The 25,747-nt window shown below is 37.6% G+C and overlaps 2 protein-coding genes across 3 annotated transcripts in view; one reads left to right on the forward strand and one right to left on the reverse strand.

Moving 5' to 3' along the window:
• Positions 1-3,078: 3,078 nt before the first annotated feature.
• On the forward strand, positions 3,079-25,640 carry FAM162B (family with sequence similarity 162 member B). Of its 2 annotated transcripts, XR_011465329.1 has the most exons (5): positions 3,079-3,339; positions 3,476-3,587; positions 5,933-6,041; positions 13,845-14,006; positions 22,468-25,640. XR_011465329.1 is itself a non-coding variant. In XM_014478575.2 (4 exons), the coding sequence occupies exons 1-4, from the start codon at positions 3,168-3,170 to the stop codon at positions 13,941-13,943; spliced, it is 492 nt and encodes a 163-aa protein (XP_014334061.2). In that variant the 5' UTR covers positions 3,080-3,167; the 3' UTR covers positions 13,944-14,019. The 2 variants fall into 2 exon arrangements, 1 of the variants encoding a protein (XP_014334061.2); XM_014478575.2 differs by lacking the exon at positions 22,468-25,640 and having other exon boundaries at positions 3,080-3,339; positions 13,845-14,019.
• The window catches only part of KPNA5 (karyopherin subunit alpha 5), a 51,605-nt gene continuing 41,027 nt past the window's right edge, over positions 15,170-25,747 (reverse strand). Inside the window, exons 12-14 of the mRNA XM_005896858.3 lie at positions 25,149-25,276; positions 21,957-22,135; positions 15,170-19,437 (exon numbers count right to left, since the gene is read on the reverse strand). Coding sequence (XP_005896920.2) covers positions 19,250-19,437; positions 21,957-22,135; positions 25,149-25,276 — 495 coding nt within the window. The 3' untranslated portion in view covers positions 15,170-19,249. The remainder of the gene's footprint in view (positions 19,438-21,956; positions 22,136-25,148; positions 25,277-25,747) is intronic.

Genomic DNA, 25,747 nt, shown 5'->3' on the forward strand with positions numbered 1-25,747 from the left:
ATCTTTTTGGTTTTCAAGATCTCATTTTGAACTTTGGCTGGTGTCCTCAGCACACACGTAGTACAGAGCAGATAATCCGACACTTTACCACCCACGTGGCAAGGCTGCGTGAACCATTGGAGACCACTGTAACCTGGGCCTGCCAGGAAACTGTCACTTTAGAACTTTCCCTACAGAGGGACTAGTAGGGGATTGGAAACAGATTAAAGTCCCTCCCAGCTCCTCCTTTGGGAGCAAGGCATTTCCTGACGAGGGAATATCATCCCAGCCAAACTGGGAACTTCTGGGACTGTGGCAGTCTTTGCATTTCCTGCCTTAGCCCTGTACTGAGCATACACTAGCTTTTAATAATAAAAAAATGATAAAAGTTAAAATTACCCACACTTTCCACTTACTTTATGTAATAACTTTATTCTAAAAAGTTATATATCTATAACACAAGTAAATTAACTGTAAGAAATGGGAAAGTAAACTATACTAATTCAAACAAGCTTTGAAGGAGCAAAACTGAAAACAGTACATGCAAATTAGACGAACCATTGGACTGAGAAATAATATTGTATGGAATGGGTAAACTGAAAGCACCACGGATGAATAATAAGCTCTATGAGAAACAAAAATTGTGTATGTTTACCTGCTATGCCATGACCTCAAAGCCCAGAACAGTACTCAGCGCACAGGAGACACTCAATGAACATCTGTGGAATGAAGAAATGAACTGTCCTAGTTTAGAAGAAAGAAAGAAATATAATTGGCATTTTTTTTTCTATTAGGAGTTGATTTGAGTTTGTTTGTTTATGTTTTTGTTTGGTTGTCCCAATTCTAGAGCTAAAGAAAATTATCTCTCATGCAGCTGTAACTTTTTAAAAATGGAGAACACTGCCAAATAGTGGTATTTTAATCCCATCAGTAACAGAGAACAGAATGCAAACTGTTCTCTCATGATATAAGCCACGATTCTCTTGCCCTGTGGTTCTGCAATGCTAGAGAAGCCTGAGATAGAAAACCATGTGTCAATGCCTGACATTTGGTTCTCTCCAGGGAAATAAATTTATATAACTAGTCTAATATTTCTTGGTGAACTATTAATGACCGGCTGATTCACAGAGATGTTTTTCTCTAGCTCTATGGATATTCTCGGTGAAGTGAAGAAAAATAAAATAATAAAGGAAGAAACACATTTGAATAATGGGAGAATTTTCAAGTGGCATATACTTGCAACCATCAAATATTACCTATGGCAACATAATTTTTCAGGTAGGAATTCATTCTGTTTATCATGCAGCATGTCCTAAGTATCCAGTCTCTTCTTAAACTAGCCCAGATGCAATCCATTTTATTATTGAAGATTCACATTAATTTTTTCATTTGTGTAAGATTAAAATTAAGTATCTATTAAGAGCCAGTGTTTGGGCTATACCCTCAGAGAGCTCATAGCCTCCTACAGTTCCCTAAAAGGGATTTCATGAATTAAAACGCACTTGTGCTTGGGAACTAGTTAAAGAATGTGAAGGGAAGGAAACATCTTTGAAAGGTTATTAACATGCCATGGACATTTAGAAGGGTATCCTTAACCATCCTCTCTAAATAGTTTCTACCTCATGTCTTCTTACTTTTTCTCATCCTGGTCTTTTTATCCCTCTTCATATGCTAATCCTCACTGGACATTGTTCACTGCTCTAAGTCCAGCTCTGAGGAGTAGCTGGCATAGATAGAGCAGGGTTTGTTGTTGTTGTTGTTGTTGTTGTTGTTGTTTTTTATAGCTGTTGCATGAATGAACTTGAAGCCATTCTTATTTTACAAATGAGACCAAGACTAATGACTTAAATGATTTGCTAATAATTGTGCAACTCTTAAATCACAAATTAGGGGTTTAAACCTTGGTGTGAAAGCAAAGCTCATGGTTCATTCCATTATCACATCTCTCAACGCATGTTTCTTTAGGGAGATATGAATGTTTTCTTTTGTTGAACATATTACACGAAAGATGCAAAGTTACAGAGATATTGCCCTCAAGAGCTGGACATTTCTATTTAGGAAGGAAAGAAGTATCTGGAGACCCAGCTAAAAGTAGCTCAGTGTCTGGGTTCAGAAAAACCTCAGAGACAGAAAAAGCCAGAGGGTGAACTGGCCTGGGGCTCCCCCCAGGGGAGCACTTTAACTTGGATGGGGTCTGTGGTCCCTTGAATCTGAGGAAGTCGTGTTGTTAGTGGCTCAGTCCTGCTGGCTCTTTGCAATCCCATGAACTGTAGCCCTCCAGGCTCCTCTATCCATGGAATTCTCCAGGCAAGAATTCTGTAGTGGGTTGCCATTCCCTTCTCCAGGGGCTCTCCGCACCCAGGGAACCCAGGTCTCCTCATAGCAGGCAGATTCTTTATCCTCTGAGCCACCAGGGAATATGAGGACATAGAATAAGTATATTTCTTTAGAGTTGACAGTTTTCCTACAAGCCCTTTTTTTTCTGAGTTCCTATCCTCATTTAGATGCCAAAGAATAGAGGATTCTCCCCTCTTTTTGAGAGGGAAGATGGTAGAAATGTAGAAAAGCTCATTTTGAAGAGTGTTTGGAGAGTTTGCGATCTAAGAAATGAAGAGGTGGACAAAAACTGTGGGAACTGAGGTTGTTTTGTCTGGAGAAGACGAAAGTATGGGAGTGAAGGGTGAGGTGGAGAGCTAACTTCAAAAAATCGCCTGATGGGAAAGTCAGAAGTTTGTTGAAAGCCCTTACTCTCACTTGGTAAACAACTGAAACGACCTGCTCTTGAAGGTCTGATTGTTGGCTTTCCCTGGAAGAGAGAGCGGTTAAATTTATTCTCTTAAGCACCAAACAGTGAAATTAAAAAAAAAAAACAAAAACAAAAAAAACATGTATATATATGTGATGGAAACACGTTTCTATTCAATACCAAGAATTGCCTTTAAAAGGCATGGAGCTGTTTCGGGAGGAAAGTCGTCCGCGGCGCGCCAGGGGACCGACTCTGCCCCAGGGTCGAGACTCCCGGGTCGGGGGTCGCCGGCTGGGGGCGGGGACCCGGAGCCCAGAGTGAGCACGTCAGACTCCAGCTGCGCATCCCCGGCTCCCCTGGGAGCGGCGCGGGGCGGGGCGGCAGGGGTCCCGGGAGCTCCGGCCCTGGCTGGGCTGAGGGCGCTGGACCAGGGCTCAGCAGCATGCTGGCCACGGTCGGGAGCCTCCTGCGCCTCCGCCTAGGGCGCATCCCCTGCTGCGCCCCGGGAGCGCCCCCAGAAGTCGAGCGGCGGCCGGTCGCGTCTCTCTGGCCCCGGGGTCACCCCCAGTACTCCAGTGGCGGGAGCCCCTGCAGCTCGGAGCCCCCAGGTTCTGGTGAGCAGGGGCTGGGAACGACCCGGGAGGGACGGGTCCGTGGAGTGCTGAGGCTGGGGGATGGAGGCGTGAGTGCGCCCCGATCACTGGGCCGTCGGTCTCTCCGTCACTATGTATGTCCCTGTCGCTTTCGCAGCCGAGAAGGTCCATAGGGTCCCCGCCGAGCACAAGCCGTCGCAATTTGACAAGAGAATCCTGCTGTGGACCGGGCGTTTCAAAGCAATGGAGGATATCCCGCCTCGGATTCCGTAAGTGTGGCCCGTGCCGGGACGGGTTGAGGGAGCCCTCGAGGGTCCGCCCCAGGCCTGGAAGGCTCGGGGTCCACCGACTTCCCGACCTGGGCGCACAGAGGTCGGGAGAGGTGTGCAGAGCCACACGGGTCTTCACAGTACTACTTACCACTCTATAGGGAATTACTCACGCGCCCCTAGTGCGGTTAAATGCCAAGCTCCTTCACTGGACTGTGAGAGACAAGCTAAGCTTATGGGGAGATTGTTGAAGTTGGGTGAAAATCCCCAAGTTCAATGGATACTTCCACGGTCGCTCAGATAACCGCCCCTGGCGAGCTCAGGGGCCGGGAGGCAGTGGAACCCTTAAGCCAACCAAACAAAAACTAGGGTCCTCGCATATGCCCGGCTGGCTGAGAGGCAGAGGGGCCCTGGCCTGGGCTGGGGAGGGGAGGAGTTGCGGCTCCCTAATCCACCCAAGGAAGGATCATAACTCATGGTGTGGCCGAAGAGTCTCTGGGAAGAAGCCACATCCATGTGACCTCCTCTTCTGGGGCAGGAGATGCCTGGTGTACGCGGTTCTGCAGCCCTCTGAGCGCGGGTTTTCTAGGACTAGGAGCCAGGGCGCATCTGTGTCTCTGGCCTCCTCATCCCATATCCATGACAGACGTTCGCTTGATAAAACCTAAACTGACAACTTCAACTCCAGGGTAAATGTAATCTTTTACGAAAATAAAAATAAAGTAAAGGTCACCCGTAAAAAACATTTTTTTACAGCTTCAGTTTATGCAAAGCCCAGAAATCTTCCCAGCACTTTACAAGGGAGTGGTTAAAAGGGGAAGGAAGGAAACTAAGGACAAAACCAATCTACCACTTTTTAAACTGATGTCAAAAAAAAAGTGAGACTAGAACTATAAAATCAAATAAGGATTTCAGATGTTCAAATATTATTTTATATGATGTGATCGATGCCTGTTAGAATGGATGATGGAAACTGGGTCTACACCTTGTTCTGTGCATATTGTGCACACTTTTTATTGATTGTCAATTTATTAGTCATCAAAAGCATTTCAAATGGGAAAAATATGGGAAAATGTTCAGTAATGAATTCTCAAACATTTTTATTCCTTTCTTGGATTAAATGATTTAATGAGGAATGGACATGGAATTTGAACTCTGTTTTCAGCACTTATTCACCATGGAGATTTTTTTTCTAATATTACAAAACAAATTTTGTTTTCCTTGAGATCTATAATTTAGCCCAGAGCAGAAATTAGCCCCAGAAAACCTTAAAAAGACCACCCTCAGTGTTTTTGGATTTTGAATTCTAGGGCTATATGACAGAGTAATCAAAAATGTAAAGAACCTGCATTATTGTAAATTAACGCATGTCTAGAGATTCTAGACCCAATATTATAGCAATATAGCTGTATATGTGAAGAGACCCATTTTACAGAAATAATTCTTCCCCACGATCACAAAGAAATATCGTAAAAAGGAGAAATTCTGTTAAATTAACTTTGAGCAAGGTGCCTAGGAAAAGTATTATAGTTTGGGGTTGGAGACATGAAAGTATTTGAATATTTTTTATTGTTTTCTATAATTTTCAAATCATTGCTATTTAGGAGAGATATGCCTCCTAAGCTAAGTGTTAGATTTACAATGTAAACAGCTTTCACTTTTATGCTTTTAATGGACATATAATTAACAACTGACCTATAATTTTTGTACCATACACTAATGATATTTAATAATGACTGTACTTTTTCCTTTCTTTTCAGTGTTAAACTAATTTGGTATAGCAGTTCAAAGCCAGATGGATGGGTAAAAAAGATCAGATCTTTCAGGTTCCATCTGGAACAAAAATTAACAACAAGTGTAATCTAATAATGTACTAATATTCACCTGTTTGCAACTAATATCTTAAAACTTACATTAATCTGCCTAAAACCTGAGGAAAACAGGCTAGATATTGGTTTTCTGTGTTCTTTCAACTAGTGGAAAGTTAAAGATACATTTTTTAATTTTTAAGAGGAATTACTTCCTAGAATTATTTTTTTATGTTACTGCATTCTATTCAAATAACATAGATAAGAAAAAATACTGCTGAATAGTTTCTCAAAAATCATTCTTTACTTATATCTATTTATAAGCTGCCACTTCATATTACTGCAGCAATATAAATAATAAATACCTGTTAATTTGAAATTAGTAAGATAATGTACTAGAATTTGTAAGGCTTTCACATCTGCCAATTGCATTCAGGGAAATTTTTGAATATTTACATAAAAAAATCATTGTCTATTATGCCAGTCAGGAAATCATATTGCTTTAATGTAATTAATAGAATACACATCTTGGTTTAGGCCAGAAATGATAGATGCTGCAAGAAACAAAGCTCGGGTGAAAGCTTGTTACATAATGATTGGACTCACAATCATCGCCTGCTTTGCAGTGATAGCATCAGCCAAAAGGGTGAGTACCTCTTAAAAGTAAAAATAGACTTGTGAATTTTAAGAAAGATTATAGCTTTGTTCTCATTTGGGGGATTATTGCTGGTTTTCCAATGTAAGAACAGTCTCATCTCAGACATCTTGAGCCATCCGCATATATCAATTGTACTGAAAACAACACTGTTCATGGAAATTTGAGTCAACAAATTAACTATCTGGACAGAAGGGACAGAAGCTTGTTTCCATTTATAAGACAAAGAAAAATGAGAAATTACAGTTTATAACCTGGTTAAAATTGGCAAATGAAGAACTTTTTTGTATGAAAGTTATCCAAACTACACCCTTCCTTAAATCATGAACTGTTTAGCTATGGCATCAGTTCAGTTCAGTTGCCCAGTCGTGTCCGACTCTTTGCGACCCCATGAACCGCAGCACACCAGGCTTCCCTGTCCATCACCAACTCCTGGAGCTTACTCACACTCATGTCCATCGAGTCGGTGATGCCATCCAATCATCTCACCCTCTGTCGTTCCATTCTCCTCCCACCTTCAATCTTTCCCAACATCAGGGTCTTTTCCAATGAGTCAGTACTTCGCATCAGGTGGCTAGAGTATTGGAGTTTCAGCTTCAGCATCAGTCCTTCCAATGAATATTCAGGACTGATCTCCTTTAGGATGGACTGGTTGTATCACCTTGCAGTCCAAGGGACTCTCAAGAGTCTTCTCCAACACCACAGTTCAAAAGCATCGATTCTTTGGCGCTCAGATTTCTTTATAGTCCAACTCTCACATCCATACATGACTACTGGAAAAACCATAGCCTTGAGACTATGTAAAAGATATTGCAATAAACTAGGCAACAGATTATCTCAGACAAGGGTGATATCAGGAGAGATGATGTGGAGCAGTCCAACCGGGATATATTTTTAAGCAGAGCCAATAGGATTGCTGGTGTATAGTGACTTACTTATGAGTAGCTGGGAAGATAATAAAATAGTACCTGAGTGAGAGTGTTTCAGATGTGGTGGTCAGGGAAGCTCACTCTGAGAAGAATGAGAATAAGTCATTTAGGGTAAGGCCAAGATAAGTGAGGAAAACCTACAGAGAGTAAAGTGTCTAGTATATTTAAAAAAAAAAAACGAACTAATGTGGCTGAAGTATAAAGGGAAGACAGTTTGAAACACGAAGCGTCCAGGCAATATCAGAATCCAATCTGTCATTTAGGAGCTAGAGAATCACCAACTGGATAGGCAGGTTTCTAAGGTAGGTTAAAAACTAGAGATGACTGAATTTCTTTATTTCTATGTTTAAGTGTTCATTCCAATAAACATTTACTAAAATTTCCATTTGATAAGAATAATTTCAAAGCCTAAGTTCTTTGCCAAGCCAACAGAAAGAAATAGATATGTATAGGGACTTCCCTGGTGGTCTGGTGGTTAAGACCATGCTTCCACTGCAGGGGCAAGGCTTCACTCCCTGGTCTGAGAACTAAGATCCCCATATGCCACGTGGCATGGCCAAAATAATAGACATATAGATAACATTAGAGCTTCCTAGATGGCACTAGTGGTAAAAAACCTGCATGGAGAGTTCAGGAGACCTAAGAGACATGTAGGAGACAGGATACAAGGGTTCAGTCCTTGGGTTGGGAAGATCCCCTAGAGGAGGGCATGGTAACTCACTCCAGTATTCTTTCCTGGAGAATCCCAGGGACAGAGGAGCCTGGCAGGCTACAGTCCATAGCATCACAGAGAGTCAAAGATGCTTAGTTGGTTCCAGGCAAACTATTCTGTGTGATGAGGCTACCAAAATCCAGTTCCACCCCTGGCTGTGTTACTAAAACATAGTTCTAAAACAAAGAAGTTATAATCACACTCAAATGGGCTCAGTTGTAGGTACCACCATGAAGAAGTACACCGATAAACTGGAGTGTGTCCAGAGGAGAGTTCAACACAGAGGAAAGTTGTTAGGGATGGAGAAATTCAGACTAGAGAAAATTTTCACAGAGATATCAATATTTGTGGGGCTGCATTTCATGGTAAAAACTGATCAGCAGATGCAAGAATTGGGGAAAAGCAAGAAGCAAAATTAGAAAGTTATTACCTCATAATTTCCCTTCAGAAACTACATATTAGAGATGGCAAGGAAAAGGGCTCATATACAGGACACAGGCAAACTAGCCTCTGTGGTCATCACTTCCAAATTTTGCACTTCTAACTATTTCGTGATTCTATGTCATAGACGGAGAAGGCAATGGCAACCCACTCCAGTACTCTTGCCTGGAAAATCCCATGGACAGAGGAGCCTGGTAGGCTACAGTCCCTGGGGTCGCTAAGAGTTGGACACGACTGAGCGCCTTCACTTTCACTTTTCACTTTCATGCATTGGAGAAGGAAATGGCAACCCACTCCAGTGTTCTTGCCTGGAGAATCCCAGGGACGGGGGAGCCTGGTGGGCTGCCGTCTATGGGGTCGCACAGGGTCGGACACGACTGAAGCGACTTAGCAGCAGCAGCAGCAGCATGCCACAGACATCCTGGAATATGAAGTCAGGTGGGCCTTAAGAAGCATCACTATGAACAAAGCTAGTGGAGGTAATGGAATTCCAGTTGAGCTATTTCAAATCCTGAAAGATGATGCTGTGAAAGTGCTCCACTCAATATGTCAGCAAATTTGGAAAACTCAGCAGTGTAACAGGACTGGAAAAGATCAGTTTTCATTCCAATCCCAAAGAAAGGCAATGCCAAAGAATGCTCAAACTACCGCACAATTGCACTCATCTCACACGCTAGTAATGTTCAAAATTCTCCAAGCCAGGCTTGACAAATATATGAACCATGAACTTCTAGATGTTCAAGCTGGTTTTTGAAAAAGCAGAGGAAGAGATCAAATTGCCAACATCTGCTGGATCATTGAAAAAGCAAGAGAGTTCCAGAAAAATATCTATTTCTGCATTATTGACTATAATGAAGCCTTTGACTGTGTGGATCACAATAAACTGTGGGAAATTCTGAGAGATGGGAATACTAGACCACCTCTTGAGAAACCTATATGCAGGTCAGGAAGCAATAGTTAGAACTGGACATGGAACAACAGACTGGCTCCAAATTGGAAAAGGAGTACGTCAAGGCTATATATTGTCACCATGCTTATTTAACTTATATGCAGAGTACATCATGAGAAATGCTGGGCTGGAGGAAGAACAAACTGGAATCAAGATTGTCAGGAGAAATATCAATAACCTCAGATATGCAGATGACACCACCCTTATGGCAGAAAGTGAAAAACTAAAGAGCCTCTTGATGAAAGTGAAAGAAGAGAGTGAAAAAGTTGTCTTAAAGCTCAACATTCAGAAAACTAAGATCATGGCATCTGGTCCCATCACTTCATGGCAAATAGATGGGGAATCAGTGGAAACAGTGGCTGACTTTTTCTGGGCTCCAAAATTGCTGCGGATGGTGATTGCAGCCATGAAATTGAAAGATGCTTGCTTCTTGGAAGAAAAGTTATGACCAACCTAGACAGCATATTAAAAGGCAGAGACATTACTTTGTCAACAAAGGTCCGTCTAGTCAGTTCAGTTCAGTTCAGTTGCTCAGTTGTGTCCCACTCTTTGTGACACCATGAACTGCAGCATGCCAGGCTTCCCTGTCCATCACCAACTCCCGGAGCCACCCAAGGCCATGAGTTGGTGATGCCATCCAACCATCTCATCCTCTGTCATCCCCTTCTCCTCCTGACCTCAATCTTTCCCAGCATCAGGATCTTTTCAAATGAGTCAGCTCTTCACATCAGGTGGCCAAAGTATTGGGGTTTCAGCTTTAGCATCAGTCCTTCCAATGAACACCCAGGACTGATCTCCTTTAGGATGAACTGGTTGGATCTCCTTGCAGTCCAAAGGACTCTGAAGAGTCTTCTCCAACACCACAGTTCAAAAGCATCAATTCTTCGGTGCTCAGCTTTCTTAAGAGTCCAACTCTCACATCCACACATGACCACTGGAAAAACCATAGCCTTCACTAGACGGACCTTTGTTGACAAAGTAATGTCTCTGCTTTTTAATACGCTGTCTAGGTTGGTCATAACTTTCCTTCCAAGGAGTGTCTTTTAATTTCATGGCTGCAGTCACCATCTGCATTGATTTTGGAACCCAGAAAAATAGTCAGCCACTGTTTCCACTGATTCCCCATCTATTTGCTGTGAAGTGATGGGACCGGATGCCATGATCTTAGTTTTCTGAATGTTGAGCTTTAAGACAACTTTTTCACTCTCTTCTTTCACTTTCATCAAGAGGCTCTTTAGTTCTTCTTCACTTTCTGCCATAAGGGTGGTATCATCTGCATATCTGAGGTTACTGATATGTCTCCTGACAATCTTGATTCCAGCTTGTGCTTCTTCCAGCCCAGCATTTCTCATGATGTACTCTGCATATAAGTTAAATAAGCAGGGTGACAATATACAGCCTTGACGTACTCCCTTTCCCATTTGGAGCCAGTCTGTTGTTCCATGTCCAGTTCTAACTGTTGCTTCCTGACCTGCATATAGGTTTCTCAAGAGGTGGTCTGGTATTCCCATCTCTTTCAGATTTTTCCACAGTTTATTGTGATCCACACAGTCAAAGGCTTCATTATAGTCAATAAAGCAGAAATAGATGTTTTTCTGGAACTCTCTTGCTTTTTCGATGGTCCAGCAGATGTTGGCAATTTGATCTCTTCCTCTGCTTTTTCAAAAACCAGCTTGAACATCTGGAAGTTCACAGTTCACATATTGCTGAAGCTTGGCTTGGAGAATTTTGAGCCTTACTTTACTAGCGTGTAAGATGAGTGCAATTGTATGGTAGTTTGAGCATCTTTGGTGTTGCCTTTCTTTGGGATTGGAATGAAAACTAACCTTTTCCAGTCCTGTGGCCACTGCTGAGTTTTCCAAATTTGCTAACATATTGAGTGGAGCACTTTCACAGCATCATCTTTTACGATTTGAAATAGCTCAACTGGAATTCCATCATCTCCACTAGCTTTGTTCGTAGTGATGCTTCCTAAGGCCCACTTGACTTCACATTCCAGGATGTCTGGCTCTAGGTGAGTGATCACACCATTGTGATTATCTGGGTCGTGAAGATCTTTTTGTACAGTTCTTCTGTGTATTCTTGCCACCTCTTCTTCGTATCTTCTGCTTCTGTTAAGTCCATACCATTTCTGTCCTTTACTGAGCCCATCTTTGCATGAAATGTTCCCTTGGTATCTCTAATTTTCTTGAAGAGATCTCTAGTCTTTTCCATTCTATTGTTTTCCTTTATTTCTTTGCACTGATCACTGAGGAAGGCTTTCTTATCTCTCCTTGCTATGCTTTGGAACTCTGCATTCAAATGGGAATATCTTTCCTTTTCGCCTTTGCTTTTCGCTTCCCTTCTTTTCACAGCTATTTGTAAGCCCTCCTCAGACAGCCATTTTGCTTTTTGCATTTCTTTTTCCTGGGGATGGTCTTGATCCCTGTCTCCTGTACAATGTCACGAACCTCCATCCATAGGTCATCAGGCACTGTCTATCAGATCTAGCCCCTTAAATCTATTTCTCACTTCCACTGTATAGTCATAAGGGATTTGATTTATGTCATACCTGAATGGTCCAGTGGTTTTCTCCACTTTCTTCAATTTCAGTCTGAATTTGGCAATAAGGAGTTCATTATCTGAGCCACAGTCAGCTCCCGGTCTTGTTTTTGCTGACTGTATAGAGCTTCTCCATCTTTGGCTGCAAAGAATATAATCAATCTGATTTTGGTGTTGACCACCTGGTGATGTCCATGTGTAGAGTCTTCTCTTGTGTTGTTGGAAGAGGGTGTTTGCTATGACCAGTGCATTCTCTTGGCAAAACCCTATTAGCCTTTCCCCTTCTTCATTCTGTACTCCAAGGCCAAACTTGCCTGTTACTCCAGGTGTTTCTTGACTTCCTACTTTTGCATTCCAGTCCCGTATAAAGAAAAGGACATCTTTTTTGGGGTGTTATTTCTAGAAGGTCTTGCAGGTCTTCATAGAACTGTTCAACTTCAGCTTCTTCAGTGTTACTGGTCAGGGCATAGACTTGGATTACTGTGATATTTAATGGTTTGCCTTGGAAACGAACAAAGATCATTCTGTTGTTTTTGAGATTGCATCCAAGTACTGCATTTGGGACTCTCTTGTTGACCATGATGGCTACTCCATTTCTTCTAAGGGATTCCTAGGGTATGGTTTTTCCAGTAGTCAGGTATAGATGTGAGAGTTGGACTATAAAGAAAGCTGAGCTCCGAAGAATTTATGCTTTTGAACTGTGGTGTTGGAGAAGACTCTTGAGAGTCCCTTGGACTGCAAGGAAATCTAACCAGTCCATCCTAAAGGAGATCAGTCCTGGGTGTTCATTGGAAGGTCTGATGTTGAAACTGAAACTCCAATACTTTGGCCACCTGATGCAAAGAGCTAACTCATTTGAAAAGACCCCGATGCTGGGAAAGATTGATGGCAGGAGGAGAGCATGGGATCACCAACCCAATGGACATGAGTTTGGGTAGGCTCTGGGAGTTGGTGATGGACAGGGAGACCTGGCGTGCTGTGGTTCATGGGGTCGCAGACTGAACGACTGAACTGAACTGTATCCATCTTCCTTCTCTCCAATTCATCTGTCACTTTGAATAATTAATATGTTACCTTATCTAAGATGCTGTCAGATAGAGATGGAGAAATGGGTAGCAATTTGAGATGTGTTTGGAAAGGTAAAAAGGATAGACCTTTATGGTAAGTTCAGTGTGGGAGGAGGAAACAAAATGGAAGAACGACATCAAAAAAGCCTGGATTTCTGCTTGAGAATCTACGATGGATGGTGTTGCCATTCCCCATGTTTATGGCTAGGGAAAGAACTGGTAGCCCTGACAGACAAAATATATCAAGTCCTCTATTTTGGATATGTTAAGTGTGAAATGCGTATTAGGCTTCCATCAGTATCTATTAGATTTTTATTTTTTTCCTGCAAATGACTTTGTATGTTCTTCAGTCTGAGGGACCTATAGCTTTGCTCACTTCTGAAAAAGTGTAAGCTGTTATTACTTCAAATATGACCTCTCCCCTCATTCTAATAACTCACCTGTTGGGAATATATGTTGGAATTTCTAATTCTATTCTCCAAGTCTCTTCTCTATTTTTTTGTACTTATATCTCTGTGCCGCATTTAGATTATTTCCTCTGATCCATTTTCTAGCTAGAGTTCTTTCCTCCTGATCACAATGCTAATTGTCTTCTCTTTTTACAAGTAATTTTTTCTCCCCCAGGTAAATGCCTAGTGTCCTTGCCAGTTCTCAGGCTGGTAAGAGTTTTAGTCATTCCACAGGAATACCTCAGCTCCATGCCCATGATCTAAATCCTGAACTTGCCTATTGGTATAGCGATTCAACCCACAGCTGTTAAAGCCATTATTTCCCCCTAATAAAGCCACTTCCATCTATCCTGGCTTTTGTCCTTCTCATTCCCCATTAACTTATGCCTTCTGCATTCTTTTCATAAAAGGTACCTGAGGATTTCCCTTTCTTGATTTTAACTATTTGAAAGTGATTTATGTTTTGTCCAACAACTGTATCTTTTGTGTGCCAAGAGGAGGTGGGGGCAGATTTCTGATATAGCGGTACTGTTGTCTAGAAGTCTAATAACTTAGGCCGATTTTTTCTGTATCAAAGGATCGTTTATCTTAAATGCTACATGTGATTGACGCTTTGTTATTTTTCTTCTTTCATGGAGTCTGCTGTGTATCTCTAAAACACAAATTTTTCCAGAGCGTCAAAATGCTTTGCCTTTTGCTTCTGCAGGCTGCAGAACGACATGAATCTTTAACAAGTTGGAACCTGGCAAAGAAGGCAAAATGGCGTGAAGAAGCGGCACTGGCTGCACAGGCCAAGGCTAAATGATATTCTAACTGACAAAGTGTTCATCGGAATATCATCACTATGACCAGCAACAATAAATGATAGGTAAAAGAGAATATTTGACAAAGTACTTGTCAAGGCTTTATTTGGTAACAAGAATGGCGAAGTCTTTTTTTATTTCTACTTTTAGTAAATTTTTGCTGAAGTAGAACATACATTTAGAAAGTGCACAAAAGTGTACATGGTTTGATAGAATTTTAGTGAACACAACCATATAACTGTTCAGATCAAGATGTAAAACATCTCCTTTCTGCCTCATTTCTGCCCTCAGTCAGTCATTACCACACAGATAAAAAAAGATGTTGTTTTATCACCGTAGACTAGTTTTGCCTGTTTTAACTTTATATACATAAGATTATATAATATACACTTGTATAAATTCTTATACTCAGTATTATACTGTGAGATTCATCCACAGACTGTGAGTAGCAGGAAGTCATTCATTTTCATTGTTATAGTATTCCATTGTATGAATATGCCAGTTTATCTGGTTATTTGGTCCAGTTTTTGGCCACTAGAGATGATGCTAAAATGAGCATTCTGGGGACTACCTTGGCGGGCCAGTGGTTGAGACTCTGCGCTTCCACCGCACGGGGCACAGTTTTCATCCCTGGTTGGGAAACTAAGATCCCACATGCCTCGGGAACAAAAGTAAAACAAACTTCCCCTACCAGACATCACGATGTAGTCACAAAACAGAATAGTAAACAGCAAAGAGAATGAGCAAACCACACATATATGCATCAACATGAATCTCAAAAAATGTTAACATTGAGCCAAAACCCCAAATTCCCAGATACAGAAAATATATGTAAACTTCCAGTTTATACATTTAGAAAACAGATAAGTAAGGCTATATTTCTTAGGGATATATATACACATGAGATGAAACAATGAAGCAAAGCACAAGGATTATTAATAATATCCAGAGTAATAGTTACAAGGGACTGATAATAATTAAATTGGATGGTGAATACACAGGTGTTTTATTATTCAACTGTCTTCTTACACATTATTCTCTTTGTGTATTTTATAATAAAACAATTTAGAAGGTGGAATGCTCAGAAAATAATGAGTCATGTTAAACCCCTAAAATTTTGCCATACTTTTTTAGACAGCAGTTTAAAAAAAACAACCATGACTGAAAGGGAACAAGAGGGATCCCTCTAAAGTAAAGCTGTCCAAAGTTTAGAACTCCCAATTTTTAAATAACAGGTACTTTTGAGCATTACACATTAAATTCCCCAAACTGCCTACTGCTTCCAAATTTAAGTGTTTATGCAAAAGCTAGTGAGCATTTTAAGCTCTTTACTTGGTGGGGTTGCTCCCAACCAATATTTTAGTTCTGGTGGTGCTGTACAGCAATGCTTGCAAGTGCAACTATTTGAAAATTTTATTTCATAAGAATGGAAAATTGAAATGTTAAAGTGACTAATAATGATATGATGTACATGTTTCTTAAAATTGCAGACTGCTTTACTGGGAGCAAGAAACCCTAAAAATAACTGACATAACTACTTTTACTACTCTGTGATTAACAAAGTTTCAAATACTGAAGGAAATGAGGCCAGATGAAGCAAAAAAAAAAAGGTAGTAGAATAAGAAAATAAAAACACTAAACTAGGGGGGGAGGCTAAGCTTGGCTACTGTGTGATTTTGTGTTTCAGAGCACACTAAGAAAGTTAAATCAGATATTCCCTTCTATTTCCAAAACTCTAAGCCTTAAATAAATGCACTGTATTGCATTAAAATAATAGAAAAGGAAAAATAATCTCAGCTGAACATGTGAATGTTCCATTAATTGCCAAGGCATGAGATACAAACATAAATTAGATACATCCTCCATTGCAGTTGAATATATGTTCTAAAATAAAAGCAACATACTACTTTATCAGATAGTCCTACCAACGAAATCGTACTGGTTCTAGAAAGGGGATGGAATTTTAATCATTGAGGGCATCTATTTTTGCTGTTAGGAATACACAATCCTAAGTGAGAACAAATGAAACAGACACACTTATATAAATGCAATTGTAAAATAGGATTTTATTGTTTTTAATATAGTGCTGTAACATTTCATAATATTGCATATTACTCAAATGTTGATTTTTTTTTAGTTAGTCAAGAACATCTTCCCCATCCCACTTCCCAACTTAAAGACACATTATCCTTCTAGAGCTCTATCATATGGGCTCCTAATATGTTACATTCTATAAAACAGTAATGCTATGAACTAAAATGAGTAAAGGTTAACAATTACTTTGATTTCACAGTTTCACAAAGCAGCAAGTAGACTGCTGAATTTAGAACAGCAACAAAAATCCACTAAGACTTTGTATTGTAATTACTTTTTCCATAATGCTCCTTCTTAAGAGAAGAAAAAATATGAAGGCAAAGGTAATGTTTTGTCCAACAAAAGTCCTTTATCAACAAATCAATCTTTATCTGCAAATAGGTTTTACAGTTACCGAATGATATGCTGTTTCTGTGCCAGCAGATTTTATTACATTTTTTTTGTTTTTATTTTTTGCTTTCCTGTTCTAGTGCTACCAATAAGTGAACAAAACGACACTAAAAATTAAATTCTAAAAACAGTTTTCAAAATAAAACTGATAGTAAAAACACCCAGGTCATTGAGTCAAGTACTTACAAATATAAAACAAGTAAGCATAATTGCATAGGTTAGCTAGTAAAAATTCAAATTCAGACAAAACTAAAACACCAAATTTAATTAAACGTAAAGGACTCTTTCAAGTATTTTTTTTTTTATTTCTGCATTAATGTTGCATGCATTGCCCTTTAGAACATGTTTTCTTTTCTTTTTTTTGGCACAGTTTCTCTCGGATTTAAATATAATAAATCTTAGGAAAGCAAGTTGAAAAAAGAAAAAAATTTCCCACAAGGGCCAATGAAGATTAAGGAAAATACATTTTGGAGCATTTAAAATAGTACATTTGAAAAGAGTAGTCATATTAAGAAAAATTTTAGAAACAAAGTATTTGCTAGTATTGGTTCAATAAAGTTATTACCACACCAATAGCTGGTCCCAACAATTAATTATATATTGCCCCTTGCATTCAAATCTAATCAAATCAATTATCCTAGTAACAGATCCAATGAATTAAATATAATTTTTGTATATAAATGCCTAAAATATGGTCAAATTCTATACTTAGAGGTATAATGCTTGCTTTACTGGCAAAAATTTAAAATTAAAGGCCATTCTATTATTTCCATTATTTTTCCTTCTGTAAGAACTATTTTGTTTGAAAGACGTGGCTTAGAGATTTATTAATCTAAATCTCCTAAACTGACTACAGGGTCCTCAAAATAAAAGCAGGCACAGCTGGTTAGTTTATGAATTATGCTGCATTATCAAGTTCAATTGATTAGAAAGAGTGGAATACCCTGTCACCTGATACTCAGACTATCAGCATCACAAAAAAGTGTTGATCTGATAAATTCACCATCAGTTTGGTAATCTTTAATATAACTACCCTGTTCTTTTGAATATACATATACTGAACTTCATAACTTCTACTACAATAAAAAGGGCACAGATACAATACTCTACTTAACAATATAAAGAGGTTTGGCAGATGCAGTCAGCATTACAGACACCATTTAAACCTGTAGTCTATAGCCTGTAGGTTTTAAGTGTCTTGCCAAAAGCTTAGTTTCATGATATATAATTTTACAAAGTGTCATACTATTTAAAAGTACCTCTGTATACATTTTCTTCTTGTTAACATGCCTCTGATTTCCAGCAGAAACATTATAAATGATACCATAAATGAAATCTTTCTTTACAGAATAGACTATGAGTCATATCAAAAATGCTTTTAGTTTCTATCTTAAAACAGCAATAAACTAATTTTTAAATAAGTATTTTAGATATATAACTGGAAATGTAAATAGCCTGTATATAACTATAAATGAAAAGACTGAGCTCAACAGTACCATATCTGCTTAGAAAACTACCGAATATAGTACTGTGAAAAAAAACACATAAGACACATGCATATATATGGATCTATAAATAAATATATATATAATTTTCTATTGAAACTTTTTAAAAGTTTCACAATATGAAGAGGTTTTTGCTGTTAATACATAAACACTTACATTATATTAACCAATCTGATAGAAATGTAATCTAATACAATGGTACATTGACAAGCAGCAGTATGACCCTCTGAGTATTACCAAAGGGAAAAAAAAATCCTAATATAGGTTTCAACCAATTAAAGAATCCTTAGTAATTTTCATTAATATCATCCTTTTGTGTCCAAACATTAAGTACATTTAATAAAATTTAATACATAACAAGGTGATTTCTTCAGGACAATTTTGCCATTCAAATACCTAAGTTCATTATTACACAGAAAGTGAAACTTTTCAATTACTGCTCTGAAAAATCAGAGAAAGGAATACAGTATTATTTTTGCTATGCAGCACTACTTTAGATTCATAATGGCATCTCTATCATGATGCTCTCTAAAATGAGCAGTGAAAAAAAAAAAAAAAAAAAGCTATTTCAAAAATGTTAGCATATTTGGTCAAAATATAAAATATAGCATTTATATGTTAAAAACACAAATATTTAAATGTTATGTAATTATTTTAATATGTTCAATATGAAGAACAGCTTCTCTCTTCACAATTGCTACATTTTAATTGATTATCAGTACAATATTTTTCCTATGTTTTATAAGTAACTCTTACTGGTTTTGTTAAACCTTTTTATTTTTTTGCAAAGTATAACCTACAGCACAGTGATTTATAATTTCTGGTAACATCTGTCTTTACATTCTAATTTAGCCTTTTCTCTATTTCATGCTTCTGAAGCTTTTTTGTTTTGCTTTTGCTTTGAGAGGTAGATTTAGTAGAGAGCGGGAATGTCAGACACTGCCAAAATGCAATCATCAACAGCTGTGCTGTTGATGTGCAGTTTCCACAAGTGCTAGAAACATTCAGAACCATTACTGTAATACTTTACCAGAATTCTCCTTCTCAGGCTTAAATTATTAAATAGTGTATTTAACTGTTCTCAAATAGATACAAAAAAAGATAAAACAATGACAGACATATATACAGGCACACCAACATAACAACAAAACTATAATAAAAGGTTGCATATGAATGGAAACTTGTTTTGCTTTCTAAAAGTGCATCTTCTTTCTTTTTTTGTTCTACACAAAAACACATCAAATATTCCTACTGACAATGCAAGAAAGGGGAGGTATATAAAGCTACCCTTCTTAGCCATTAATTTACCTCCTACCAAGTTAAAGTTGGAACCCTTCCATTGGTGCTTCCTGCTGCTGAAATACAAACTGTTGCTGATTTTCATCCACTTGGGGTACAATACTGGGGTCGTCATCTTCTACACCAAAGTAATGTTCAATCAGATCAAAAGCCTTTTGGTAAATTTCCTGATTTTCATGGCTTTGCAGAAATTCAATTTTATCTAGACCTATTATATAAAGCATATATATAAAATCAAAGTTATTACTCAGATTTCAACATGTATTTAAATCAAAATAATCAATCAATAGTATCACCAGTCCACTGTCAATGGAACTATTATTTTTAATCTAATTTTAAAAATTAAAACATAATTTTTAAAGGTTGTATTCCATTTACAGTTATTACAAAACATTGGCTATATTCCCTGTGTTGTACAACACATCCTTGAGCCTATCTTACCCAATAATTTGCACTCCACCCCCACTGGCTGCACTGGTAACCACTAGTTTATATGAGTCTGCTTCTCTTTTGCTATAGTCACTAGTTTGTAGTATTTTTTAGATTACACATTTAAGTGATTCTGCAGCTTTTATCTGATTTTTGCGTATAATGACAGTCAATACTTATGCTTTATAGTTCAGGAATAAAAATATTGGGCAATAGGGTATGAAGAGTAAGCATAGGCTGGGCAGTAGGAAGGTCATAGAATCCACCCTTCTAGTTGTATGATTTTTCCCAAATAAGTTTGATTCCTCTGTACTTAAGTTTCTGAATTTTAAAATGACAGTTTTAGATCATGTAAACTCCACAAGTTGTTTCCAGAGTAATCATGCTAAATAAAAAGCACAAAAAGGGAAAGCAACAAAACAAAACAAAACTCTAAAATTAATGAGCAAACTAACAATAAGTTCTCTCACAGAATAAGCCAAAGTGTATCAATAAGGAATAAATGAATACTATTTGTAAATCCAATACAGTTTATAAGTGAAACTGAAAAAACCCATTTGCATAGTATAAGGAGAATCTACAGTGCTTTATTTTACTGCTTACAAGAAAATAATCCACATGTAAGTCTGGATGATGCTAAAAGTATTTTTCACTTAATTACAGATAAACCTCTTCAATTTGTTGCAGGATATAAATATATCAAGTAATCATATCTATATATACTCATAGAATAGCTCAAACTCTAGTATAACTTGGGGCCAAAATAATAATTGTAGTAGGAAATATTCTTAAATCAGCGATTAATATCTTTTGTTTATATGATGTCTTAACCAGTGACATTATATAATTTGAAATAAAGGCAAAGTGGTCTACCAGGCTTGGTTGAATAGCAAATAAAAGCTTGAATGGATTTAATAGGACTTAAGACAGAAAGTGAATATTTAATGGAAATATACTGAGAGGAAAAAGAACTGACTTAGATTCATGCCTCATCTGGAAATAAATTCCATGGTCTTGATGACAGTTGTTTGAATTCTGGATCTGATGCCAAACACAAAGGACAAAAAAGCAAAAATAAACAAGTGGGACCACATTAAACTAAAAAACTTCTGCACAGCAAAGGAAAACATCAGCAATATGAAAAGATAACCTAGGAAATGAGAGAACGTATTTGCGAATCATATGCCTAGTAGGGGGTTAATATCCAAAATATATAAAGAACTCATATAACTCAATACTCAAAAACCAAACTATCTGATTAAAAAATGGGCAGAAGATCTGAATGAACATTTTTTCAAGGGAGATACACAGATGCCCAACAGGTATATGACAAGATGCTCAACATCATTAATCATTAGGGAAATGGAAATCAAAACCACAATAAGATATCACCTTACACCTGTTAGAATAACCACCATCAAAAAGATGAGACAGGAAGTGTTGGTAAGGATGTGGGAAAAGGAAACCCTTGTGCACTATTGGTGGGAATGCAAACTGGTGCAATCCCTATGGATAACAATATGGATTATATGGTAGTTTTAGTTTTAACTTTTTACATTTTTAAAAAAATATAATCCAGCAATTTCACTTCTTGATATTTATCTCAAGAAAATGAAAAAAAAATGAACTCCAAGATATTATGAAACCCCATGTTCATTTCAGCATTATTTACAACAGCCCAGACATGGAAGCAACCTTATCTATCAAAGAATGAATCAATAAAGAAAATGTGGTACATACACACACAACACATACACATACAGAGGAATATTATTCAGTTTTTTTGAAAAAGAAGAAAACCTTGCCATCTACAACAACCTGGATGGACCTTGGGGGCATTACACTCAGTGAAACAAGTCACAGATACAAATACCTTATAATCTCACTTATATGCAGAATCTAAACAAACAAAAACAAAGAGCTCAGAGTGAGCGCATTGATACAGGGTATAGACTGGCTGTTGCCAGAGACAGGAGGTGAGGGGGTGAATTAAACGGGTGAAAGGGGCTGTCAAAAGGCACCAACTTCTACTCTATATAAGCTTTGGGGAAGTAATGTACAGTGATGGGGACTACATTTAATAATACTGTAATATATATATGAAAGCTGCTAAGAGGAAATCTGAAGAGTTCTCATTACAAGAAAAAAAATTTTAACTATGGTGACATGAACTATAATTATTACATTCATTTTGCAGTATACACAAATATTGAATTATGTTATATACATGAAACCAATGTGTCGCTTGGATCTCAATTAAAAAATTGATACCAACTATAAATTTTACTGAATGCTCACCATATGCTTCTTCAATGAGGGCACAGTATGGATTAATGCCTATTCCATTCTGCTTAGATTCTTGTTCTCCAAGCCGTAAAATATTTTCAAGTCCATTTAAAGCCACTTGAACTATTTTTGAGTCCATAACAGTCAACAGATCACAAAGTGGTTTAATGCAGCCTAAGGCTACCAAATACCTTTAGAGTAATTAAAAAAAAAATGTGGGGGAGAAACATTTTAAAAGATTTAAATATTTATAGCAATGACATGAAAACATTCTTCAATGAAATGTTACATAAACACTTAAGTATTCCTAAACAATCTCAAACATTAAAAATACTTAAATTTTTACTTATATAGGAACCCGAAAATTCTTACTCTCTTATTTTCATAATTTAACATAATTAGCAATTAATGGTATTACAAATATTACCAAAAATACATATAAGCAAATTGGTACTTATAGTTGTTTTTGCATAGCATATGAGTGCAGAGAATAGTTGGCTCAAGGTTTGTTTTTGTTTTAAAGGTTGGTTAAAATGGCAATCCACTCCAGTATTCTTGCCTGGAGAATCCCATGGAGGGAGGAGCCTGGTAGGCTACAGTCCATGGGGTCGCAAAGAGACAGACACGACTGAGTGACTTCACTTTCTTTCTAGCCCGTGTAACACATGAAGCCACATCGGGGTAGGTAGAAATGAAGACCGAAAAAAGACACCTAAATCAAACTGAAAGAAATTTTCCACAGAAACAATCGTAGTTAATGTTCTAAAATATAGGCTGTGTTTCAGAAGCACAGAAGGCTTTTAGAAGCAGAACAGGCCATGTTGTGAATAATCTTAATAAACAACGATCACAAAAATTATTCTACTCATTTCCTAATGCTTTTTCCTTTTCTAGTTGTTATTAGATCTTTAAAATAGCTAATTTCTTCACCTGGCAAAAGTCCATATTAAGCATGCTCTAAAGTCCATATTAAACATGCTCTGAAGCCAAACTGCATGGTTTCAAGTCCTAATCCCACTCCTTATTTAGTTGTGTGATTTTGTGTAACTTCTCTGTGCCTCAGTTTCCACATCAAAAGTGGAAATAATATAGTACTAAACTAGAATGTTGCTGTGAGAATACTGCAAACATTCAGTAGAAGTTAGTTTTCATCCCCACCTCTTTTAAATGTGCATATCTTCACTGGAATACTTGCTTGCCATATACTAACCTGTGACTGATCAAATGTAATTGCTGAATGAATAACTATCTCATAGTTATAAAGTTAATGGAAATACGTGAAAGCATCTGATGTACTGCTGACGCTCAATAACTGAAATGACTTAGCATAACAACTAGCAGTCAATAAATATTAGTGATATGAATGTTGAACCTTATCTGAGATCAAGTCTCCTTCCCCTATATGTAGAGTTAATGAAATGGTGGAAATGGCTAGAAAAATAATTATCTCAATTTGGACACCTGATTCATATTAATACATTTTAAGGAACAGACACAAAGATGAAAATAAATTGAAAAAGAAAATACAACTGTTTATAAACTGTTTACAAACTTTGGGCCCCAAAACAGACAAAAATAACATCAGCATCAAAAAAATATACAAGTTAGAACAAATGAAAGATTTTATTACTGTTTGTATTCGTGACACAAATGAAATGGAAGTAATACTGATTAAATCAAAGAGGAGGAATAGAAAATAAAAGGCAGAGACAGATGGTATCAACACATCTGAGAAAAGAAAACAACAGTAGAAATGAAGGCAATAATAGACAATGATCTCCCAAAAAGTAGATTTCAAAATCCTCCTAGTTATTTATAAATTGGCATAGCAGCCTAACTTCTTTTGTATAAATTAATAATTAAATCAAATATGTATTAGACAATTATTTCCTAAATAAGCACGTCAAGAAACCAAAGAAGTTTCGAGTTTCATGAAATGATCCTCAGAAAAAGAAGATTCTGTAGATAGAACGGCAAAGTAGAACTTTGCTATGGAGGAAAAAAGTGAAAGCAGGACATTCTCTGGCAGTCAAGTGGTTAGAATTCTGTGTTTCCACTGAAGGGGATATGGATTTGATCCCTGTCCAGGAACTAAGATCCCGCAAACCACCAATGCAGGAAAAAAAAAAAGGTGACAGCAGAAAAGAGAATACCGATAATAAAAATTATGGTGATTACAAATAATAATGATAATAGCTAATCTTAGTAGAGAGCTTAATGTTTAGGCACCATGCTGTAAGACTGGAAGTGTACAAATTACACTACCATAACATACTATCCATTTAAAAAAATGAAGACAATCATGGATTAGAGAGACTAAATGACTTTGGAAGGTCATGCATCTTTTACTGAATAGGATTTGAAAGCAGGCTAACTTCAAAGTCCATATACCTATTATTTACGTTGTTAGGAAAAGAAACAAAAACAATAAAAATCCTAGAACCAAACAAGTATCCTGAAAAAAAATAAATTTTATTTATGAAAGAATAAAAGTGAGATAATATACACAGGTAAGGCTAACAACCCAGAGAAGGCAATGGCACCCAACTCTAGTACTCTTGCCTGGAAAATCCCATGGACGGAGGAGCCTGGTAGGCTGCAGTCCATGGGGTCGCTAGGAGTCGGACACGACTGAGCGACCTCCCTTTCACTTTTCACTTTCATGCACTGGAGAAGGAGATGGCAACCCACTCCAGTGTTCTTGTCTGGAGAATCCCAGGGACAGGGGAGCCTGGTGGGCTGCCGTCTATGGGGTCGCACAGAGTCAGACATGACTGAAGCGACTTAGCAGCACCAGCAGCAAGGCTAACAACCAACTAGGAATGTCTATTTCAATTTTATTTTAAATAAGTGGATATTCGAATTTATTAGCCATTTTATAAAGTTACATGCATGAGATTTTAATGGTCAAAAAAATACTTAATGCCCATAATAATATAGTTTTCAAATTAACATACACTTTTTTTTCAGATTTTTAATCTCTGATTTTTCATAGTTTGCCTAGGAGAATATCAATTATACTTTGACAAAAATAAACCACTGTGAATGAATAAAAGATGTAACAAATGCTATCATTTCACATTAGAAATGCTTATAAAACTAACTTAGAAATAATGTTTTAGTTTTATCAACAAATAAAAAGTATGTATTATTCCAAATTTTGTCCTATTTCTATTAAAAAAACAATTAAAAATTTTTTTTCACCTGATCTGTTCTGGAGTGCCTCCTGATGTTGCATTAGTTATAGCCCAAGCTGCTTCTTTCCTGGTGCGAAACTCTGCTTTCTGAAGAATCTCAATTAAAACAGGAAAAATATTTGCATCTATAACAGCCTGAGGAGAAAAAATGATATAGCATAATCAATGCAAATAGTGTCTTATAAATATTATGAAGTAGAGGAATCTTGAAACTCATTGGCTTTAAAATGTCAGACTTTTTGGAAACACCTTTAGAAATACTTTATTTCTAAATTTTCAACAAACTTTCACATACTTTCTTTTAAAGATTGGAAAATATATTAGCAGAATATAAATTTTAAAGATGATAAAGCACAGGCTGGTCATTGATCAAGATGAAATTAGTATTAAATGACTCAAGGAGCTTGATGGGACACTAATAAATCATTATTTAAAAGCATTGAGAGGAAGATTATTGCCTAGTGTGTTAGTTGCTCAGTCGTGTCTGATTCTTTGTAACCCCATGGACAGTAGCCCGTCAGGCTCCTCTATCCATGGGATTTTCCAGGCAAGAACACTGGAGTGGGTAGCCATTCCAAGAATACTGGAGTGGGTAGCCACTCTTTC

This window comes from Bos mutus, chromosome 9, assembly GCF_027580195.1.
Source record: "Bos mutus isolate GX-2022 chromosome 9, NWIPB_WYAK_1.1, whole genome shotgun sequence".
Classification (NCBI taxonomy): domain Eukaryota; kingdom Metazoa; phylum Chordata; class Mammalia; order Artiodactyla; family Bovidae; genus Bos; species Bos mutus.